The sequence below is a fragment of the Mobula birostris genome, chromosome 2, assembly GCF_030028105.1.
Source record: "Mobula birostris isolate sMobBir1 chromosome 2, sMobBir1.hap1, whole genome shotgun sequence".
NCBI classification, from domain to species: Eukaryota; Metazoa; Chordata; class Chondrichthyes; order Myliobatiformes; family Myliobatidae; genus Mobula; species Mobula birostris.
The window spans coordinates 39,629,773-39,652,651 of record NC_092371.1 but is presented as its reverse complement, the minus strand read 5'-3'; the positions used below and the strand labels follow the sequence as shown (position 1 = coordinate 39,652,651).

The 22,879-nt window shown below is 41.1% G+C and overlaps 1 protein-coding gene across 5 annotated transcripts in view; it reads left to right on the top strand.

Annotated features, from left to right (window-relative positions):
* Nucleotides 1-22,879, top strand: part of bcas1 (brain enriched myelin associated protein 1) — a 151,286-nt gene that overhangs the window by 62,465 nt on the left and 65,942 nt on the right. For all 5 annotated transcript variants that reach the window (XM_072276771.1, XM_072276764.1, XM_072276789.1 and 2 more), the window contains one exon: nt 7,648-8,168. In XM_072276771.1, coding sequence (XP_072132872.1) covers nt 7,648-8,168 — 521 coding nt within the window. The remainder of the gene's footprint in view (nt 1-7,647; nt 8,169-22,879) is intronic.

The following is a 22,879-nucleotide window of genomic DNA, read 5'->3' as shown; positions in this document are numbered from 1 at the left end:
AGGATTGGTTAAAGTGAATCTATTTAAAGCCATCTGCACTTCTTAAAGGGGAGGTGCTTTATGGTTGTGAGAAATTGTGGTGATTGTTGTGGTAATTGTCAAAGGAGTAGAAAAGAGAAGGCATCACAAGCTTCCAATACTGGCATTGCGGCCAGGCTGAGAAAGATGTAAAAAGAGGAGAAATTGTACACCTGCAGGAGACCCTCCAGGTGCAGGTTGTGAGGACAGTAGGAGCGAGTCAAGGAGATCAATGGGAGGAAGCAAGAATCTAGTCTATGGATGCTCTGCCTCAGAATATTCAATGACCTTGCAGAAGTTATCAACATCATTAACCAACTTTAACTACTCAAAGCATATCACATCTTTCACCTACCAACAATCTCTTACTAATCAGAGATCAAGCCTACATATTTATGGTTCATCATACCCTCAAGCAATTAGCACTACTGAAAAGTGCATCCATGCCTTTCAGTTTGTAGGCACTGCCACATGCCCATCACCTAGTGTTAACTCTTGGTGAAGGCGGCACAAGGAGCTTGCTAGTGGGAGACATCGAGCATTGACATACTGTAGAACATAGAGCATAGCAGAGTACACCATGGGAACAGGTGATTTGTTCTACAATGTCTTTACCAACCACAGTGCCAGTTTAAAGTGCAAACCTGTCTGCATATTGTCTGTATCCCTCAACTCCCTGCCTGCCTAAATGCCAATTGTGTATGTCTAAGCACATCTTAGAAATGTCAGCCCCTCCCCTGACAGTGGTGTTGTAGGCAACCACCACTTCCTGTGAATGGAGGACATGCTCAGCCAGGCTTGTCAGGCATGTCTTTCTGATCTGCTTTTCTATCTCCTCCTTCTTCTGTTTATGTTTTCGCTCTAACTTTTACTTATTTTAATCTGCCAATTAATTATTCACCAGATAGCCTCGTTTACAGCTTATTCCCCACAGTCACCACCCTCCCCCACACCCTTCAAGCATTTAAAAAATGTCTTTGTTCTTCTTTCCTATTCTTTGACCTGAAACATTAGAACTGTTTTTCTTCCAATATGACTGACCTGCTGTGTATTTTCATCATTTCCTGTCTTTGTTTCAGCAAATCAATTATCAACTTGTGATTTAGAAATCTGTTCCACAGCTTCATTGTAAGCAGAACCACCGCCAGGCATCAAACTTGCTTCTATCCTTTCTAGTGTTACATAGAACATAGAATAGTACAGCACAGTACAGGCCTTTCAGCCCACAATGTTGTGCTGACCTTCAAACCCTCCCTCCCATATAAGCCCCCAACTTAAATTCCTCCATATACCTGTCCAGTAGTCTCTTAAACTTCACTAGTGTATCTGCCTCCACCACTGACTCAGGCAGTGCATTCCACGCACCAACCACCCTCTGAGTAAAAAACCTTCCTCTAATATCCCCCTTGAACTTCCCACCCCTTACCTTAAAGCCATGTCCTCTTGTATTGAGCAGTGGTGCCCTGGGGAAGAGGCGCTGGCTGTCCACTCTATCTATTCCTCTTATTATCTTGTACACCTCTATCATGTCTCCTCTCATCCCCCTTCTCTACAAAGAGTAAAGCCCTAGCTCCCTTAATCTCTGATCATAATGCATACTCTCTAAACCAGGCAGCACCCTGGTAAATCTCCTCTGTACCCTTTCCAATGCTTCCATATCCTTCCTATAGTGAGGCGACCAGAAATGGACAGAGTACTCCAAGTGTGGCCTAACCAGAGTTTTATAGGGCTGCATCATTACATCGTGACTCTTAAACTCTATCCCTCAACTTATGAAAGCTAACACCCCATAAGCTTTCTTAAGTACCCTATCCACCTGTGAGGCAACTTTCAGGGATCTGTGGACATGTACCCCCAGATCCCTCTGCTCCTCCACACTACCAAGTATCCTGCCATTTACTTTGTACTCTGCCTTGGAGTTTGTCCTTCCAAAGTGTACCACCTCACACTTCTCTGGGTTGAACTTCATCTGCCACTTCTCAGTCCACTTCTGCATCCTATCAATGTCTCTCTGTAATCTTTGACAATCCTCTACACTATCTACAACACCACCAACCTTTGTGTCGTCTGCAAACTTGCCAACCCACCCTTCTACCCCAACATCCAGGTCGTTAATAAAAATCACGAAAAGTAGAGGTCCCAGAACAGATCCTTGTGGGACACCACTAGTCACAATCCTCCAATTTCAATGTACTCCCTCCACCACAACCCTCTGCCTTCTGCAGGCAAACCAATTCTGAATCCACCTGGCCAAACTTCTCTGGATCCCATGCCTTCTGACTTTCTGAATAAGCCTACAGTGTGGAACCTTACATAACTTGAAAGAAGAAGCCTGGCCTTCTGTAACTGTAGTGTCTACAGGCTTTACTGTGTTTCTGCTTGCAAAAACAAGTAAACAGAAGAAGAGCTTTAAATAGCACATCTGTCATTGAAGTTGTCAACTATTATCTAAGCAGTCAAGTGATTCAACCCATTCTAGCCCATGAACACTAGAAGATGCTCAGTTGTTCATTTGCCTGTGTTAGGCACATGCGTCCATCCACCCCTCACACCTGAGTGCAAGGGCATCCTACAATGTACAGAGTTGTGGGGTCAGATAAACTTTGTAACTAGCATATATAGTGCAGCCCCATTCATTTGAATTGGGCCGCCAACTTTCACTGAAGTGGAAAATACAGGCGATATTTGTTTTATTAATATTATTAATGTTTTAAATATGTTTGATTGTCTCTAAAAAGGTAATGGTAATCATAGATACTTCTGAACGGTACAAGTCTTTTTCCGTGATGAGCTGTGGGAAGTTTGCCAGACCAGGCTCAGTTTGGGGCCTTAGCTTTCTCTCCTTCCAGCCTGGATGATATTCAAGAATTATTCTTCCTTTTTGGTTACTCCCTCAGAGAAGCTGGTATGATACTGGGAGATTCGCTTCCATGAAAATTATGTGCACCAGTGAACATCTTGGAAGAGCCAAACACAATGCATGGGTTGAGTCTAGTATGATCTGCCCCACTGTTTTGAAATGTATATTCAAGGCATTTCTTAACTTTCTTAGTTTTATGAAAACAGTCTTAAATTGTGAAATCTTTCTGAGCAAATGGCATCTCAGTATAATTCTTGTAAACCTGTACTTGCAAGGTAAGTACTGTATATCTCTCCCAAGAAAGGACAAAAGAAGAGTTTACACAAGTACTAAGAGGTATTTCTATTCTACTTTAAATTACCCCATAAATATATTTGGTAGCCTATAATAGCTATAGCTTTCAGGAAATAGACTGACACCAGATCATCCAGACCATTTTCTTTCCTTATTGACTTCAGTTCCTTTCCCTATATTTATGATAATTATTTTAATCACAGTATACTACGGCTCCTTGTTTTGGTCATAGAAACATAGAAAATAGGTGCAGGAGTAGGCCATTCGGCCCTTCGATCCTGCACTGCCATTTATTAAAATCATGGCTGATCATCCAACTCAGAACCCTGCACCAGCCTTCCCTCCATACCCCCTGATCCCCGTAGCCACAAGGGCCATATCTAACTCCCTCTTAAATATAGCCAATGAACTGGCCTCAACTGTTTCCTGTGGCAGAGAACTCTCTGTGTGAAGAAGTTTTTCCTAATCTCAGTCCTAAAAGGCTTCCCCCTTATCCTCAAACTGTGACCCCTTGTTCTGGACTTCCCCAACATTGGGAACAATCCCCCTGCATCTAGCCTGTCCAATCCCTTTAGGATTTTATACGTTTCAATGAGAGCCCCCCTCAATCTTCTAAATTCCAACAAGTACAAGCCTAGTTCATCCAGTCTTTCTTCATATGAAAGTCCTGCCATCCCAGGAATCAATCTGGTGAACCTTCTTTGTACTCCCTCTATGGCAAGGATGTCTTTCCTCAGATTAGGGGACCAAAACTGCACACAATACTCCAGGTGTGGTCTCACCAAGGCCTTGTACAACTGCAGTAGTACCTCCCTGCTCCTGTACTCGAATCCTCTCGCTATAAATGCCAGCATACCATTCGTCTTTTTCACCGCCTGCTGTACCTGCATGCCCACTTTCAATGACTGGTGTATAATGACACCTAGGTCTCGTTGCACCTCCCCTTTTCCTAATCGGCCACCATTCAGATAATAATCTGTTTTCCTATTTTTGCCACCAAAGTGGATAACTTCACATTTATCCACATTAAATTGCATCTGCCATGAATTTGCCCACTCACCCAATCTATCCAAGTCACCCTGCATCCTCTTAGCATCCTCTTCACAGCTAACACTGCCGCCCAGCTTCGTGTCATCCGCAAACTTGGAGATGCTGCATTTAATTCCCTCATCCAAGTCATTAATATATATTGTAAACAACTGGGGTCCCAGCACTGAGCCTTGCGGTACCCCACTAGTCACCGCCTGCCATTCTGAAAAGGTCCCGTTTATTCCCACTCTTTGCTTCCTGTCTGCTAACCAATTCTCCACCCACACCAATACCTTACCCCCAATACCGTGTGCTTTAAGTTTGCACGCTAATCTCCTGTGTGGGACCTTGTCAAAAGCCTTTTGAAAATCCAAATATACCACATCCGCTGGTTCTCCCCTATCCACTCTACTGGTTACATCCTCAAAAAACTCTATGAGAATCGTCAGACGTGATTTTCCTTTCACAAATCCATGCTGACTTTGTCCGATGATCCAACATTATCTACTCTTCTCATGAGTAATGCAAGGTTGTTGGTTGAGTGCTGTTGCAACAATCTTGCACTCAACATCAGTAAGACAAGGGAGTTGATTTTGGACTTCAGAAAGGGGAAGTCAAGAGAAAACACACTAGTCCTCATCAAAGTATCAGCAGTGGAAAGTTTGAGCAGTTTCAAGTTCCTGGGTGTCAATATCTCTGAATATATCTATCCTGGACCCAATATTTTGCTGCAATTACAAAGAAGACAAGACAGCAGCTATATTTCATTAGGAATTTGAGGAAACTTGATATGTCACCAAAGACTTTCGCAATTTTCTACAGATACACCATGAACAGCATTCTAGCTGGTTGCATCACCATCTGGTATGGAGGGGTCACTGCACAGGATTGGAATAAGCTGCAGACAGTTGCAAACTCAACCAGCTCCATCATGGGCACTGGCCTCCACAGCATCAAGAACACCTTCAAAAAGCGATGCCACAAAAAGGCAGCATCCATCATTTAGGACCCCTAAACCCAGGACATGCCCTCTTTTCATTGCTGCCATCAAGGAGGTGGTACAGGAGCCTGAAGACACTTAACATTTCAGGGACAGCTTGTACCGCTCTGTCATCAGAATGGACAATGAGCCCATGTACACTTCCACACTATTTTATGCTCTTTTTTTGCACTGCATATTTCATTTAATTTGTGTGTGTGTATGTATGTGTGTGTGCATATGTATGTATGTATTTATATACTTAAAAATTGTAATTTATACTTTTTAATATTCTGTATTGCTGCCTCAAAACAACATATGCCAGTGATGTTAAGCCTGACTCTGGCTCTGGTTTAAAGAAATACTGGTATCCACAAATTCAGATTTTTTCCTCAACTCATGCAACTGTGTAATTAGTGGATCAGGTGAGCATTTAGGGTCTTAACTCATGCGTTCATCTACAATTAAATCAAAGTCTATTGACAAGCACAGTCTGTCCTCTGATATTCAGCTAGTTCACAATCTTATGTAACAAATTACCATTAATTCAATAAGATTACCTCGTAGTGGACCTTTTTATGCATAATATATATGGAATTTACTAAAACTACAGATGGACAGTGATCATTTTCACATTAGTTGGACTTAACCTTGAACAATGAAGAATGTACAATTTTTTGAGGAGCAAGTTGTTAAATATGGAAGCTGATGATGGTCCAGGAAAAAAGAAACACAGAAATTAGTTTCTGAATAACAGAAAACGAAGTGGATTTTTGCTCAATTAAGCTGAAGGACTGTGGCATTATCAGTCCAAATACTATGGAAGTGGGAGATGGAATGAGCAAATTCAAAATCAGTCTGGGTCAGAAAGGGAGCAGAAGAATATTGTATTAAGGGAGAGAGAGAGAGTGGTCTTGTCAGTGTTAGTCTTTGGTTTGTCCTTTTTTGTGCTATCACTCTGGAGGAACATTGTATCATTTCTTAATGCATGCATGCATTTCTAAATGACAATAAACGAGGACTGAGTGTCCTCATAATCTAATCTAAAAAAAAAAGAATTAAATTAAAACAAATATAGTCTCAAGAAGTAGATTCTATGCTTGCAAAAGTTTATTTTAGTTCCAGGAAGGTTAACTGATTGAAATGAAAACCTATTGTGTCCTTGAAGCCGTGCATAGACTGAAATGGGTGCCATGCTAGTGTAGCAGTTAGAACGATGCTATTACAGCTCAGGGCATCAGAGTTCATTTCCAATGCCATCTGTAAGCAGTTTGTGTGTCTTCCCTGTGGAATGCATGTGTTTTCTCCGGATGCTCCAATTTCCTTCCACAGTCCAAAGACGCTCTGGTTAATAGGTTAACTGATCATTGTAAATTGTCCCATGATTAGGCGAGGGTTAAATTAGGGGTTGCTGAGCGGCGTGGCTCGAAGAGCCAGAGTGGCCTGCTCCGAGCTGTATCTCAATAAGTAAACAATAAATGAATAAACTAAACTTAAAATGGTATGGTTATTTCACTTCTTCTATACAAATTCAGGAACTTCATGTCAGCTGCCACACTTCAGTGATGAAACAAACATTGGGATGCAATTTCTCCAGTCTAACAGCAGAGTATCACTTTTTAAGATCCAAATTTCAATGTACATCTGTTTGTTGGTGCCTGATTGTGGGAAAAAAAACTATGAATGCTGTTAGCCCTAGTGTCATCTGCCCAGTGAAATTTTTTGTTAAAATAGTGAAGTTGGTAATTGAAAATGGTGAAGTTAAGAACTGTACATTTTATAGGAAGAAATTCAAAAGGTTATTGTTCTTATTATTTTCATGTGTTATATCTCTGAATAATAAATAAGTATATAAGTTTGTACCTTTTGTATGTTATGTTGCTGGGATGCAACCTTTCTTGGGAGGTGTGCAGCTATTCATGAAGTGGTCAACTCTCTAAATAGTTATGTAGTAAATTCCAAATTCTTTCTTCAAGCATCAGGACTATTAATAACAACAGACAAATGCACTCCAATTTCACTTAAACAGTAGAAATGCAGAATTGCCTTATCTGTCTTTAATTGATTTGAACTATGCTCATCAACCACTAGTCCTAGAAAATAAACCCAGAGTCAAGAGAATGATTTAGAACATGGGCAAAAATACTTACATTTAACCTCGAGTAAACTTTTCATTATACCAACAGCCTCTTAGTATTTTCAGCCTACAGTTAAACTAATGTGCTAATTGCTTGCGTCCTTGTATATTTTGCTATCCTACAAAATTACTTAATGTGTTGAATAATAACATTTCAGATTGCAGTGAATTAAATCTGAAAGTAATTTATGTTTATGCCAGGTATATGTGGACAAAGTCAAATTGAGAATGTATGTAAGATGGAAAATCTGGACATATCAATAGAACTTTGCTGACAGATTATTTATAAGATGTTTGTCCTTGTTTATATTTTTGTTTGCATGGCAGCAGATGTTGAACAGGACCCTGAGACGTTCACATCACAGAAAACAATGGAGATGAGCCCCGGTGCCAATGCAGAGGAAAAAGAACCAGTGAAATCTGCAAAGGCTGGTTTGAAACCGAAATTTTCATTCTCCTTGTATCGCTCTGTACCAGGGCGTACTGATGACCCTCCTACAGAGCCAAAATCAGAAACAGCTAAGCTCCAGACCAATCAAAAGGACTTCTCGGTGAACACAGTATCTATTGATAAAGTGAATCTTCAACAATCCTCCACACAAAAGGGAGGTTCTACTCAAAAGCAACGGCAGCCCTCTACTGATATTGCTGAACCTGCTGAAAAAGAAGCAGAACAACCAAAGCAAAAAGAAATAAGCTTTTTTGACAAACTTTTCAAACAGGGTGATAAAAGCAAATCAGTTGATGGGCACCAGGGTGATCTAAAAACTGCTGAAAATCAGGACCTAACAGCAGCCGATAAGGAAGATACTGAACTAATATACAGACGGGACAACTTCCATCAGTACTTGGTGAGTACAATCTTTTTTCCTCTCATTAACTTAGCATCTCCGACTGTACATGAGGAAAATCCAATCCTGGTTAAATGAATTTTGCTTTCAGAAACTTTTTTAAAACTTGCAGGAGTTGTACATTAAATATTTGTTTTTCACATCCCAATCAAAATTTATATTTTTGGCAACAACATCTGCATATTTAATTGTTATTTTGTTAGTTATTTCTAATGCCCAGATCATTTGGGCAGCTGAGTCATTATTTCATCCCCTACAAAATCCACTAAGAGATCCATTGCAATCAGTCTTTTCCAATCATAGACTGTTTGCTCAGTCAGAACATCATGACCAGATTTACAGTTTTGCATGGAATACCATTGGTCTAAAAAAAAAGACAAACTTCATCACAGGTAATATATCTGTATAATTCAATTCTTGACAAAATTTCTGACACTGCTGCCTACCAAAACACCCTCTTGCCCGAATTGTGGTTTAACTTAGAAATGTCTTCTCTTGCAATCATGCAGAATCTAAGAATGCCCTCTTAGATTTCAATATTACATGGATTTACTCCAAAGCTGAAGAAGGATGTAATTAGTGTATGCTTCCATTCTACATACTATAAGACAGCTTCAAAAATGCCTTATTTTGATTTTCTATGCAGAAATGACCAAAGACCATTGCCTGCCAAGGCATCAGTTTGAAAATATAGTCAAAGAGTCACACAGTACAGAAACAGGCCTGTCATCTCACCACTGAGGACTCATCTATATCAATCCCATTTTCCAGCACTTGATCTTTAACCTTCTGTGCCTTGGTTATATAAGTGCTCATCCAGATGTTTCTCAAATGTAAATACTGTAAATGAAGCTTCACCAAACCCCTATAAATCTCAGCCAAACCTCTTTAAAAGCCAAAACTGTTTAATTTTGTATTCAAATCCCATTTGCAATAAAGAATAGGATTGAATTTACTCTGGATCTCTGTGTTTTATATGTACATGTTGTTTTCCGAACTTCTTAGCAGAGTGACCAATTTCACATGCTCTTATATTGTGCTCCATTACCTGTCCACTCTCCTAATCTTCTAGCATATTGCATATTGATTTGCCCACAGAGCTTTGTATAACGAATTTAGGTATTTTGTGCATTACAATACATGTAATTTTAGTCTCCATGTATGAGAAAGGACACCCTGGGGTCAATGCATTGTTGATTTATTAGTTTGATTCCTGAGATAATGATGTAATTCAATAAAAAGTAAGCAATTAATTTTGGTTAATACTCCCTTTAATATGGAATAATAAGAATGATCTCATTGAAGCATATTAGAATGATTGACAAGTTGGACACAGGGAAGCTTTGTTCCTTAGCTGCGAGTTCTGAAATAGTTAATAATGGTCTCAGGATAAGGAGGGAGTGAGAGGGAGAGGCTCCAACATTCAGTATGGTGATGAGGAGAAATTTTGTTATGTAGAGGATTGTAAATCCTTGGAATTTGTTACCTCAAAATACTCTAAACATTCAATAGTCATTCACGTTCAAGGTGAGAAATGATACATTTTTGGGCACTCAATGGATGTGTGAATTGTGCAGCAAAATAGACAAGGCACAAGATCACTCATAATATTAAATTAGGTGGTAGGCTTTTGAGATATGTGGCTTGCTGGTTCTAATAAGAGATTAACCAGAAAGCGCTAAGGTTGGTGTTTACTGTATAACTTTCCCTACAGTTGGAATTTGGCTTTGATTTTACTATTAGATTCCTTCCACTCCAGCCCTTTACTTTTCCTCCCCACCTAGCTTCACCAATCACCTTCTAACTAATCCTCCTTCCCTTACCCCTATCTTTTATTCTGACATCTTCCCCCTTCCTTTCCAGTCCTGAAGAAGGGTCTCAGCCCAAAATGTTGGCTGTTTATTCACTTCCATAGGTGCCACCTGCTGAGTTCCTCCAGCAGTCTGTGTGTTGCTTTGGATTTCCAGCATCTGCAGAATTTTCTGTGTTTATGAAAAGCAAATCCTACTCAAAGGAGTGTTCACCATGAATGTGTGCCATGGAAGAATACAACTTTACCGAACACCAGCTCAAGCACACCTCGCGTACTCTTTTAAGAAAGATGGGTTTTACACCAGCTGATTCCTATGTCATGTGAACTCAACAAGAGGGCAAACTTGGGGACTGCACTCGATTTGAGTGTTGCATCTCAGGAGTATCAATAATTAGAATATTTCCTAAGCAGTAGCATGGATGTATTTGGCAGGGTTCCTAGGGCACCGTGCACATTTATAAAGAGGAATGGCCCTTGACTACACTTAACATTGGCAGTGACATTTGAAAGAGCAAATTATTTGCAGTGGGGTTTTTTTTCGTCCTTTGGAAGCATGGCTTCCTACATAAAGCATTAACTGAATCAACAAATGAATACTTTCAGGAATTGTTGGAAAAAGCCAGCATGTTAGGCAGAACTTTTGGAGAGAAAACACAGTAAATATTTCTTGTCAGATGAACAATCATTGACCTGAAGTGTTAATGTTTCTTTCCTACACAAAGCTGAAGATAGAAGCTTTCATTAAAACTTTAGTGAGCACTAGTATGTTATACATACCACTTTAAATATCTCTTTACTCCAGTAACTCTTACAAATAGCTTTATTGTTTATAGGGTCTCACACACAAAAGCCAAATTTGTCAAAGTGAATTTCCTCAGCAGCGTTTTCACTGTGAGAATATGACCAGGCACTTCCAGTAACAAACTAGACAGACATTGAAGAGCTTAGCTGTGAGACCCCTGCAGACGATCTCTGAGGAAATAACATCATGCTGTTTTCAAAACAGCCAAATCCCTTATAGGTCCCATCCCAGGTTTGAAAATCATGTGAGACAGGTTGTGTTACTTGCCTTACCTCCTTTAGAAACAATGCCACTCAACTTTATAGCCCCTTCCCAACCACAGCATTGATTTTCCTGCACAATGCCCAGCATCCACATCCACACCATTCACCACCACAAGATTTATGTCTTGCTTTGCATAACAATTCCTCTTGACTCCCTGAACTGACCCTAACCAAGGCTTCAACCAAACTGTATGACTGAAGTCCAACTCCAGGCCAAGGCTCTGATCTAGCCCCCAGCCCTTTACCCAATTAATTCTTTGCTTTTCTAACTCTGCAGTGGTATGTGAAAGAAAGAGTGGAACATCCATGCAGCCAGACCCAATGGCTAAAATACTCATGGGCATAGTGTGTCACAACTATTCAGCCAGGCTCCAAGGTCATTCATTGTTCCACTGATGTACAGCAAAGAGCAGCTCATTGTTAACAATGAAATGTGGCTTCACCACATCTATGAACTGAGCCCTTCTCAGAATTACTCAAGAAAACAGTTGTAATGTTGCACCAATTATTGTCTTGGTTTTCGAGTCTTTAGACTCTTCTGCTTGTATTCACTACTGAAGTCAAATACACTTGAGAAACTGATGCCTATTCAGTTGTAAGGCATTGAAACTGGATATCCACCTCTTCCTGAAAAGGCTTTGTGCTTGTATTTGTGTTGTGTGAATTGAAGGGTTTTAGTATCATAAATTAGATTCACACAACACAGAAACAGGCCACTGAATCCACACACTGACCAGCAAGTACCAGGAGTGATTGATAAGTTTGTGGCCTAAGGTAGGAGGGTCAATTTTAGAAAACCTAGCACATTTATTTTTCAACATAGTCCCCTCCTACATTTACACACTTAGTCCAGCGGTCGTGGAGCATACGGTTCCCTTCTTTGTAGAAGTCGGCGTCTTGGATCTCCAGAAAGTGGTCCACAGCAGAGGTGATTGATAAGTTTGTGGCCTAATGTAGAAGAATACAGCTCTCATTACATGCACTTGCAATTCAACTCTTTGAGTGATTATGCAGGAAGATTGAAGTTAATAAATCATATCCTTCTACCTTAGGCCACAAACTTATCAATCACCCTGCTGTGGAGCACTTTCTGAAGGTCCAAGACGCCGACGTCTACAAAAAAGGGATCCATATGCTCCACGACCACTGGACTAAGTGTGTAAATGTAGGAGGGGACTATGTGGAAAAATAAATGTGCTAGCTTTTCTAAAATTGTCTCCTTCTACTTTAGGCCACAAACTTATCAATCACCCCTCATATTATTTGGCACTAATTCCATTTTATTTTCTCCACATTCCCATCAACACCCCTTAGATTCTACCATTCACCTACACACCAGGTGCAAGTTATAATGGCCAGCACATCTTTGAGATGTTTTAAGAAATAAGAGCACTCAGGGTAAACCCACTCATTCACAGAGATCAGGACTGAACACCAATTGCTGGACTTGGAAAGCTGCAGCTCAACAAATCACAGAACTGCATGTGTATATTTGTGTTTTTCAAAGGTCATAAACCCATATCTAACTCAAGAAGGAGGGCTATGCCAATAAACTACTGCAGTTGATTTATTTGCCTTTTCTGGGTATTTAATTTGTCAATGTTTCCATTTTGATCAGCCAATACCCATAGTTCACACAACGGATGGCCAACTTATTCTCCATCTAGCTTTCTGCTGGCTTCCAATAATAAACAAAATCAGTGGAGAAACAATTCCTTTCCAACGGCCTGAGTGACTTTCACCGTGCACCCTCATCACTTCTTTAATAACATTTCATTTTGCCTTAGCTTTGACAGTCAATTTTTACTTTTAGGCATGCTTTCTTTTGGATCATTTTTTGCATTTTCATATGCAGTAATTACTGTGCTCAGTTCCGGTCACCTCACTACAGAAAGGATGTGGAAACCATAGAAAAGGTGCAGAGGAGATTTACAAGGATGTTGCCTGGATTGCAGAGCATGTCTTATGAAAACAGTTTGAGTGAACACGGCCTTTTCTCCCTGGAGCGACAGAGGATGAGCGGTGACCTGATAGAGGCATTGATCGTGTGGATAGTCAGAGGCTTTTTCCCAGGGCTGAAATGTCTGCCACAAGAGGACACAGGTTTAAGGTGCTTGGGAGTAGGTACAGAGGAGATGTCAGGGGTAAGTTTTTACTCAGAGAGTGATGAGTGCGTGGAATGGGCCGTCGGCAACGGTGGTGGAGGCGGATATGATAGGGTCTTGTAAGAGACTTTTGGATAGGTACATGAAGCTTAGAAAAATAGAGGGCAATGGGTAACCCTAGGTAATTTCTAAGGTAGGGACATGTTCGGCACAACTTTGTGGGCCGAAGGGCCTGTATTGTGCTGTAGGTTTTCTGTGTTTCTATGTTTCATCCGTGAGCCAATTTGCTTCACGGTTGGATATGACCTGTAGAACGTAGATTTTGTAAAGTGTCTTTCATAACATGAATGAAAGAAAGTGAAGGGTTACATTATTCTTTAAATTTAGCATCAGTAAAAATGCAAATGTTGATTTGAGATTCTGTAAATTTAAGTCAATATTTTATATTAAAAACAAAGAATAGTTATCACAATTCTATCTCCTTTACCATAACATTGGAGAGGGATAGGAACAGACAAGTGAGGAAAGCGTTTAATTGGAGTAAGGGGAAGTATGAAGCTATTAGGCAGGAACTTGGAAGTATAAATTGGGAGCAGGTATTCTTAGAGAAATGTATGGCAGAAATGTGGCAAATGTTCAGGGGATATTTGCGTGGCATTCTGCGTAGGTACATTCCAATGAGACAAGGAAAGGATGGTAGGGTACAGGGACCATGGTGTACAAAGGCTGCTGAAAACCTAGTCAAGAAGAAAAGTTTACAAAAGGTTCAAAAAATGATATAATGATGGAGATCTAGCAGATTATAAGGCTAGCAGAAAGGAGCTTAAGAAAGAAATTAGGAGAGCAGAAGGGGCTATGAGAAGGCTTTGGCAAACAGGATTAAGGAAAACCCCAAGGCAGTCTACAAGTGTGTGAAGAGCAAGAGGATAAGACATCAGAGAATAGGACCAATCAAGTGTGACAGTGGAAAAGTGTGTATGGAACCGGAGGAGATAGCAGAGGTACTTAATGAATACTTTGCTTCAGTATTCACTATGGAAAAGGACCTTGGCAATTATAGGGATGACTTACAGTGGACTGAAAAGCTTGAGCATATAGACATTAAGAAAGAGGATGTGCTGGAGCTTTTGGAAACATCAAGTTGGATAAGTCACCAGGACTGGAAGAGATGCACCCCAGGCTACTGTGGGAGGTGAGGGAGGGGATTGCTGAGCCTCTGGCGATGATCTTTGCATCATCAATGGGGACGGGAGTGGTTCCGGAGGATTGGAGGGTTGTAGGTGTTGTTCCATTATTCAAGAAAAGGAGTAGAGATAGCCCAGAAAATTATAGGCCAGTGAGTCTTACTTCAGTGGTTGGTAAGTTGATGAAAAAGATCCTGAGAGGCAAGATTTATGAACATTTGGAGAGGCATAATATAATTTGGAATAGTCAACATGGCTTTGTCAAAGGCAGGTCATACTTTACGAGCCTGATTGAATTTTTTGAGGATGTGACTGAACACATTGATGAAGGTAGAGCAGCAAATATAGTGTATATGGATTTCAGCAAGGCATTTGATAAGGCAACCCATGCAAGACTTATTGAGAAAGTATGGAGGCATGGGATCCAAGGGGATCTTGCTTTGTGGATCCAGAATTGGCTTGCCCACAAGAAGACAAAGTGTGGTTGTGTGACCATATTCTTCATGGAGGTTGGTGACCAGTGGTGTGCCTCAGAGATCTGTTCAGGGACCACTTCTCTTTGTGATTTTTATAAATGACCTGGATGAGGAAGTGGAGGGATGGGTTAGTAAGCTTGCTGATGACACAAAGGTTGGAGGTGTTGTGGATAGTGTGGAGGGCTGTCAAAGGTTACAATGAGACATTGATAGTATGCAAAACTGGGCTGAGAAGAGGCAGATGGAAGTCAACCCAGATAAGTGTAAGGTGGTTCATTTTGGTAGGTCAAATATGATGGCACAATGTGGTATTAATGGTAAGACTCTTGGCAGTGTGGAAGATCAGAGGGATCCTGGGGTCCATGTCCATAGGACACTCAAAGTTGCTTCGCTGGTTGACTGTGTGGTTAAGAAGGCATACAGTGAATTGGCCTTCATCAACCATGGGATTGAGTTCAAGATCCGAGGGATAATATTACTGCTATATAAGACCCTGGTCAGACCCCACTTGGAGTACTATGCTCAGTTCTGGTCACCTCACTACAGGAAGTATGTGAAAACTATAGAAAAGATGCAGAAGAGATTTATAAGGACGTTGGCTGGATTGAGGAGCATGCCTTTTATGAGAACAGATTGAGTGAACTCGGCCTTTTTTCCTTGGAGTGACGGCGGATGAGAGGTGACCTGATAGAGGTGTATAAAATGATGAGAGGCATTGATCATGTAGATAGTCAGAGGCTTTTTCCTAAGGCTGAAATGGCTAACATGAGAGGGCACAGTTTTAAGGTGCTTGGCAGCAGGTAAAGAGGAAATATCAGGGGTAAGTTTTTTACGCAGAAAGTGGTGAGTGCTTGGAATGGGCTGCTGGCGATGGTGGTGGAGGCGGATACGATAGGGTCTTTTAAGAGACTTTTAGATAGGTGCATGGAGCTAAGGAAAATAGAGGGCTATGGGTAACCCTAGATAAACTGTAAAGTAAGTACATGTTCGGCACAGCTTTGTGGGCCGAAGGGCCTATATTGTGCTGTAGGTTTTCTATATTTCTATGAAATGCAGCAAGTCCCCAGTGCATTTTCATGTTGTTGTTGATTTCTATGAATTTATGTGACACAGCTGTCAAGAATGTAATAATGTTAGATTTAGTATGGAATGAGGAGGGGTGAGATTGTGGAAATGAAAATTCAGCATTTGCTATTTCTTGACAGTTATCTTATTGTTGCTTCTCACTGTTATCTACAGTAAATGAGCTAGATGTCCTGCATCATTGCCTAACTTGTCAACACTCATTATCTAGGGTCAGTCTAAGAAATGGAAATATGACAACTTTCACCAAAGGCTACAAACATGTATAGCTGTATTAGGGAGGAATTTAGAAAAAAGCAACAAAATTACAACATGTTAATGTTTTTGTGTCAGTATTTTCCACCTCCTACAATTTCAAAGCTTATAAGTTGACAATGCCCCTAACAAAATCTGAGTAAGAAACACCAAAGCAAAATTATTTATTTCGTATTATATACTCAAATGTTACTTTAGATATCTATTCTCTGTTTTAAACAAGATGTTTAAAATCCAAAAATTGCTTCATTTGTATGGTACAGAAAAAGTTGCATCATTAAAAATTTTCTATAGTCTGTATATCACATTTGGACTTTATGATCAGGAGAACTATCTATTAATCTGTCTCTGTATTTGGATTGCACCTACCGGAAAGTTTACAGCCTTGGTCAGACTGAGCTGTCAAACAAAAGGTATAAGTCATTAATGTTGAGAATAAAAGCAAAAAAAAAACTGTGTATTGGATTCTGGGCAGTGGAATTTAGCTATATTCTTAGAAAAGCCAGTAATAAGATGTGGTACAGCTGGTCATAATTCTCTAGTTCCACACCCACAGACTGAGTTGGAAACACGATATGGAATACAATACTTTCCTACACCACTCTAAACATAGTCAAGTTATTTGTGCTCTTGCAGTGCAATTCCACAAGTTTTCCTTTTTCCAGCGGGAGACCTACAGAAACATATTGTGAAGTTGGGTTGTACACTTTGATGTCACTTATGGCAACCTCATTTATGCATGTAAGACATGTGAATTGTACAGACATTGAAGGAGCCCTTAACCAGAGAGTTCAGCATTCTCTAGAATTGTGGTCCACTGCTGTTGAGTCTGTTTCATGCAGCAAGCCATGTCTTTTAATGCAATCTGCTTGGTGTTCACCTTTGCCCCTGATATGCTTAGAGACCCTACACTCAGCCAATTGCTTTCCCCTCCCCACCACCATCAGTACCCAATCATGTGTCTGACACCCCAGGCCTATTACAGGAGAATGGGATTAGTGCAGATGATCATTAAGGTTGGTATAAGGGTGCATTTTTTGGTTCCAGAGGGCTCTACAACACTCTATGACTCATTACAGCCCTCCCCCCCCCCGAGACTCAAGGCTTGATTCAACCTACCCATTCAATTCATGCACTTCCATGACACCGATCCTTTCAGTAGTCTGCCTGACTGCTGCTCCTGGATTCTCAGTGATAACGCTAACATAGGGATAAACAATCCGGTGCTTTCCTGATGTATATAATGAATAAACTCTTCTCAAGCTTCCAGTCGGGTACAGGTATCGATTTTAACCATTTCTGTGACAAACTCTGCCATCTTCATCAGGGATGATGCCTAGGCGTGTCTAGTCTGGTGGTATATATACACAGTGGAAACCTGACTAACCATTCTGGTGGACTGGTTGACAGGGGTATATGACAGACTGTGTATGGCAGAGTCTGTCATCGAAATGTTGGTTAAAGTTGATAACTGCATTCGACTGGAAGCCCAAGAAGAGCTTATTCCAACATAGGCATGTTTCTTTACTCTTTTCTCCAAATGTGCTGGCCAGTGGAGTTTTGTGCTGGTGGAATTTTCCTGATGTTGGCTTTTGACCTGAAATGTTAGCAATTCCTTCTCACCACCCACAGAAGCTGCTTGTTCCACTGAGTTCCTCCAATAGATTTTTTTTTACTCCAAATTCCAACATCTGTTATCTTACTTGTATTGCCAGAATTTTATGCCAGTGGATCTTGTATCTGCATATGTCTCTCCCCTAAATTAGTAGAAGGATGTTTGGGAAAGTATAAATGGGTATCCATCTACATTCCAACCATCCTTCAAACTGCCATCTGCTCCTCCTGTTATCTAATCCCAGCAGACTCCCTTGGACCCTAACCAACTCTTCATTTCAATTTCTGAGTCCAAGACTTTCCTAATATGTTTAAAGCCACCAAACAGTCCCCGATTAGTTCTCATCTCCCAGCTAAAAGGGCATCTTGATGACAATTTACTGCTGTTTATTTTCCTAAAGAGCATCATGATTGTACCCTGAGAGACAGTACTGAAACTGATATCAGTGCTAACACTCTACTGTCAGTAGGACGTCAACCTTTCTCAATTTTTAGGATATGGGTTTTTCAAAGTGCCAGGAATATTTAATTTCAAATTGAATAACATTATCACATGAGGGTGTTTAAATATATCAAAATATCTAGGTTCAAAAATTCTAGTGCTGTCAAGCTGACATTTCAGTGTGCACCCTCTTCTGCAGATTTGAGGACTAAATTGACCTTGTACCTCTGGAGTCAGATCCGGAAGTGAGGCTGAGGAGGAGAGAGAGAGAAATGGTTGCTAGAGGATGAGGGTTAGGTCATCACAGGCAGGATAGGGGATCCTTTTGCAGGTATCACAATAATGGAATAGCCAAGGTTTGGACCTTGGGGTCATCTTTCTTGGGGATGAGCTTTGGAACATGCTCAAATATGAAATATTATCAGCAGGGGTAATAGTGGAGGTAGGAGTGTAGAGTCTGCAGCCTCCATCAAGCAACAAAGGGTTGCTAGTTTAGAGAATGGGTCTTGGAGATTCAGGGCTACCATAGTATCTCATATTTGGACAGTCATGGAAGTGGTGGTTAAAATGATGAAAGGTAAGCAGGAGACTGAGCATACATGCAGCATTTTATTATGCATAGTTAACATGGGAATGAAGAATGATGGTTTATCTCAAGGCAGTCATCAAAAATCACCTACAATGTTCCAAAAAAGATGTTGCAAATGATGGTGCTTTATGCATAACTAAAGTGAAAATCATTATGTGACTCAGACCAGTGTGTAACCAGCCATACTTCAGCAGTGAAGCAAAGTACACCAGGAATTGGTGTTACAGGTTAAATCAAAAGCAAAATCTTCAGCCTGTGGAGGGGAGGGAGGGAGGGAACATCGACTCAGACCATGAGAGGCCTGCGTTGGGCATTTTCATGCCTTACAAGGCGCAGATTGGAAGTCTATGTGGGGCGCCACTCCTCGCATAGACTAGAGCAATGTGTGATTAAGTGCCTTGCTCAAGGGCACAAACACGCTGCCACAGCTGAGGCTCGATCTAGCGACCTTGAGATAACTGGACGAATGCCTTAACCACTTGGCCACGTGCCCAGCCTCTGGAAATCTGAAACAACAATAGAAAATGTTAGGGTCACTCAGCTGGTAAGGTTTCCTCTGTGGAGAGAGATCCTGAATTAATGTTTCAGGTCAAAGTTTCTTCCTCAGAATGAGTTAAATTAATTTTGAATCCCTGAATTGGTCAGTACTCTGCCTTAAATTTTTAAGCATGAATTACTGCCAAGTTAACATACTTAAGTGTTGTATGCTAGTTAAATAAGTAATTTTAACTGCATTCTCAAATTCTGCCAGCAATTTTCAAGTGAGTTATACAGACGTCCCACCTCTCCCGGAAGTTCCAGGAGTCTCCCACATATTAGTAGTGGCTCCCTGACATGCAGAAATTATATACAATATCCAGGAAATAGATTTTTTTGAGAGGGAGAGCGAGCATCCTGATTGGTCTCTCTTCGTGCTAAGAGTGGTCCCCAACCACCAGGCCGTGAGGAAACGATATGAGTCAGCTGCACCTTTCCTCATTCCCTGTCACACACTGTTGAACGAATGCACGCGAGGTCATTACACACGTGTCATCCATGTCAGCGCGGAAAGATCAACTCCTTGAGCTTGCAAATGACGGCGGGCTGAAAAGTATGTTTGACATAACATCTCTGCCGGTATTCTGGATCAAAGTCAATGCTGAATATCCTGAGATGGCCACGAAAGCACTGAAAACATTGCTTCCATTTCCAACATCATATCGCTGCGAAGCAGAGTTTTCTGCAATGAATTCAATAAGAACTAAATTGCGGAATAGACTGGACATACGGAACCCCCTTCGAGTATCGCTGTCTCCCATCACTCCTCGATGGCACCGTCTTGTTGCAGGAAAACAAGTCCAGGGCTCCCACTGATTCAGCGATGTGCTTGCAATGTGTTTGGTGTGTTGCAATGATTTTATATGTTCATACGAGGAAAATATGCTCTATGTGTTTAATATCCAAACTGACTGTAAAAGCTTTTATAGATAGGTGAAAAGAAAAAGATTGGTTAAGACCAATCTATAGGTCCCTTACAGTCAGAAATAGGTGAATTGATCATGGGGAACAAGGACATGGCAGACCAATTGAATAACTACTTTGATTCTGTTTTCACTCAGAACATAAATAATCTTCCGGAAATAATAGGGGACAGAGGGTCTAGTGAGATGGAGGAACTGAGGGAAATACATGTTAGTAGGGAAGTGGTGTTAGGTAAATTGAAGGAATTGAAGGCAGATAAATCCCCAGGGTCAGATGGTCTACATCTCAGAGTGCTTAAGGAGGTAGCCCAAGAAATAGTGGACGCATTAGTGATAATTTTTCAAAACTCTTTAGATTCTGGATTAGTTCCTGAGGATTGGAGGGTGGCTAATGTAACCCCGCTTTTTAAAAAAGGAGGGAGAGAGAAACCGGGGAATTATAGACCGGTTAGCCTAACGTCGGTGGTGGGGAAACTGCTGGAGTCAGTTATCAAAGATGTGACAACAGCACATTTGGAAAGCTGTGAAATCATCGGACAAAGTCAGCATGGATTTGTGAAAGGAAAATCATGTCTGACGAATCTCATAGAATTTTTTGAGGATGTAACTAGTAGAGTGGATAGGGGAGAACCAGTGGATGTGGTATATTTTGATTTTCAAAAGGCTTCTGACAAGGTCCCACACAGGAGATTAGTGTGCAAACTTAAAGCACATTGTATTGGGGGTATGGTATTGATGTGGATAGAGAATTGGTTGGCAGACAGGAAGCGAAGAGTGGGAATAAACGGGACCTTTTCAAAACGGCAGGCGGTGACTAGTGGGGTACCACAAGGCTCAGTGCTGGGACCCCAGTTGTTTACAATATATATTAATGACTTAGACGAGGGAATTAAATGCAGCATCTCCAAGTTTGCAGATGACACGAAGCTGGGTGGCAGTGTTAGCTGTGAGGAGGATGCTAAGAGAATGCAGGGTGACTTGGATAGGTTAGGTGAGTGGGCAAATTCATGGCAGATGCAATTTACTGTGGATAAATGTGAGGTTATCCACTTTGGTGGCAAGAACAGGAAAACAGATTATTATCTGAATGGTGGCCGATTAGGAAAAGAGGAGGTGCAACGAGACCTGGGTGTCATTGTACACCAGTCATTGAAAGTGGGCATGCAGGTACAGCAGGCGGTGGAAAAGGCGAATGGTATGCTGGCATTCATAGCAAAGGGATTCGAGTACAGGAGCAGGGAGGTACTACTGCAGTTGTACAAAGCCTTGGTGAGGCCACACCTGGAGTATTGTGTGCAGTTTTGGTCCCCTAAAATGAGGAAAGACATTCTTGCCATAGAGGGGGTACAAAGAAGTTTCACCAGATTGATTCCTGGGATGGCAGGACTTTCATATGATGAAAGACTGGATTGACTAGGTTTATACTCTCTGGAATTTAGAAGATTGAGGGGGGATCTGATTGAGACGTATAAAACTCTAAAGGGATTGGACAGGCTAGATGCAGGAAGATTGTTCCCGATGTTAGGGAAGTCCAGAACGAGGGGTCGCAGTTTGAGGATAAAGGGGAAGCCTTTTAGGACCGAGATGAGGGAAAACTACTTCACACAGAGAGTGGTGAATCTGTGGAATTCTCTGACACAGGAAACAGTTGAGGCCAGTTCATTGGCTATATCTAAGAGGGAGTTAGATAAGGCCCTTGTGGCTAAGGGGATCAGGGGGTATGGAGAGAAGGCAGGTATAGGGTTCTGAGTTAGATGATCAGCCATGATCGTACTGAATGGTGGTGCAGGCTCGAAGGGCCAAATGGCCTACTCCTGCACCTGTTTTCTATGTTTCTATGTTATTTAAAATGTTATGATGCTATTGACTTATAATTGACTTATCACCTATGTTCCAGTCGTGATTAACACCCCCACCCCCAGTCGGCTGGTCTGCAAGAATGTTGTCAATATTAAACCAGTCTGTGGTGCAAAAATGGTTGTGGACCCCTGCTAAATAGACCTATCAGTTTTCTCTGTGGGCAGGCTTTACAGTGGACCTCAAAAATAATGACAGTGTTGCTCGCTGCGCTGTTTGCAACAGTGACTTTTCTATTGCCCATGGTGGGTTAAAATGTAAAAGACATGTTGAGGTGAGTTTAATAGGTGTCATTCGTTCATTAGCATAGCTAATGTTATTTAAACTAGCTGGCTGGCTGCTAAGGAGCTACGCTATTGATGTCCTACGTGATGAGGCCAAATTCCCTGTAGACTTGCTTAAAGTTGTAATAGAATAAACATGATAATATAATATAAGTACATATTTTAATGTCACATGTTCTGCATATACCCAACTTGGTTTACAGATTAGACAAAATCACTAAACAAAGTATTACATACACCCTTGGAGGTCGACGGGGGGGGGGGGTGTGGATATGGGGTTGCAAGGGGCAGGAATGCTACCTCCCTGAAATGGTGGTGCTACCTCTCTGAAATGAGTTTTTGCGGTTGGGATGTCTGGTTATAATTTGCCCTTTGAAATTATAATTGAATTGTAATTGTAAGCGTAGACAGAACATGTACATTGTATACGTGTGTTTATGGTAGCTTTCATTTTATATGGAATATACTCATGGTTTTGTAGTCT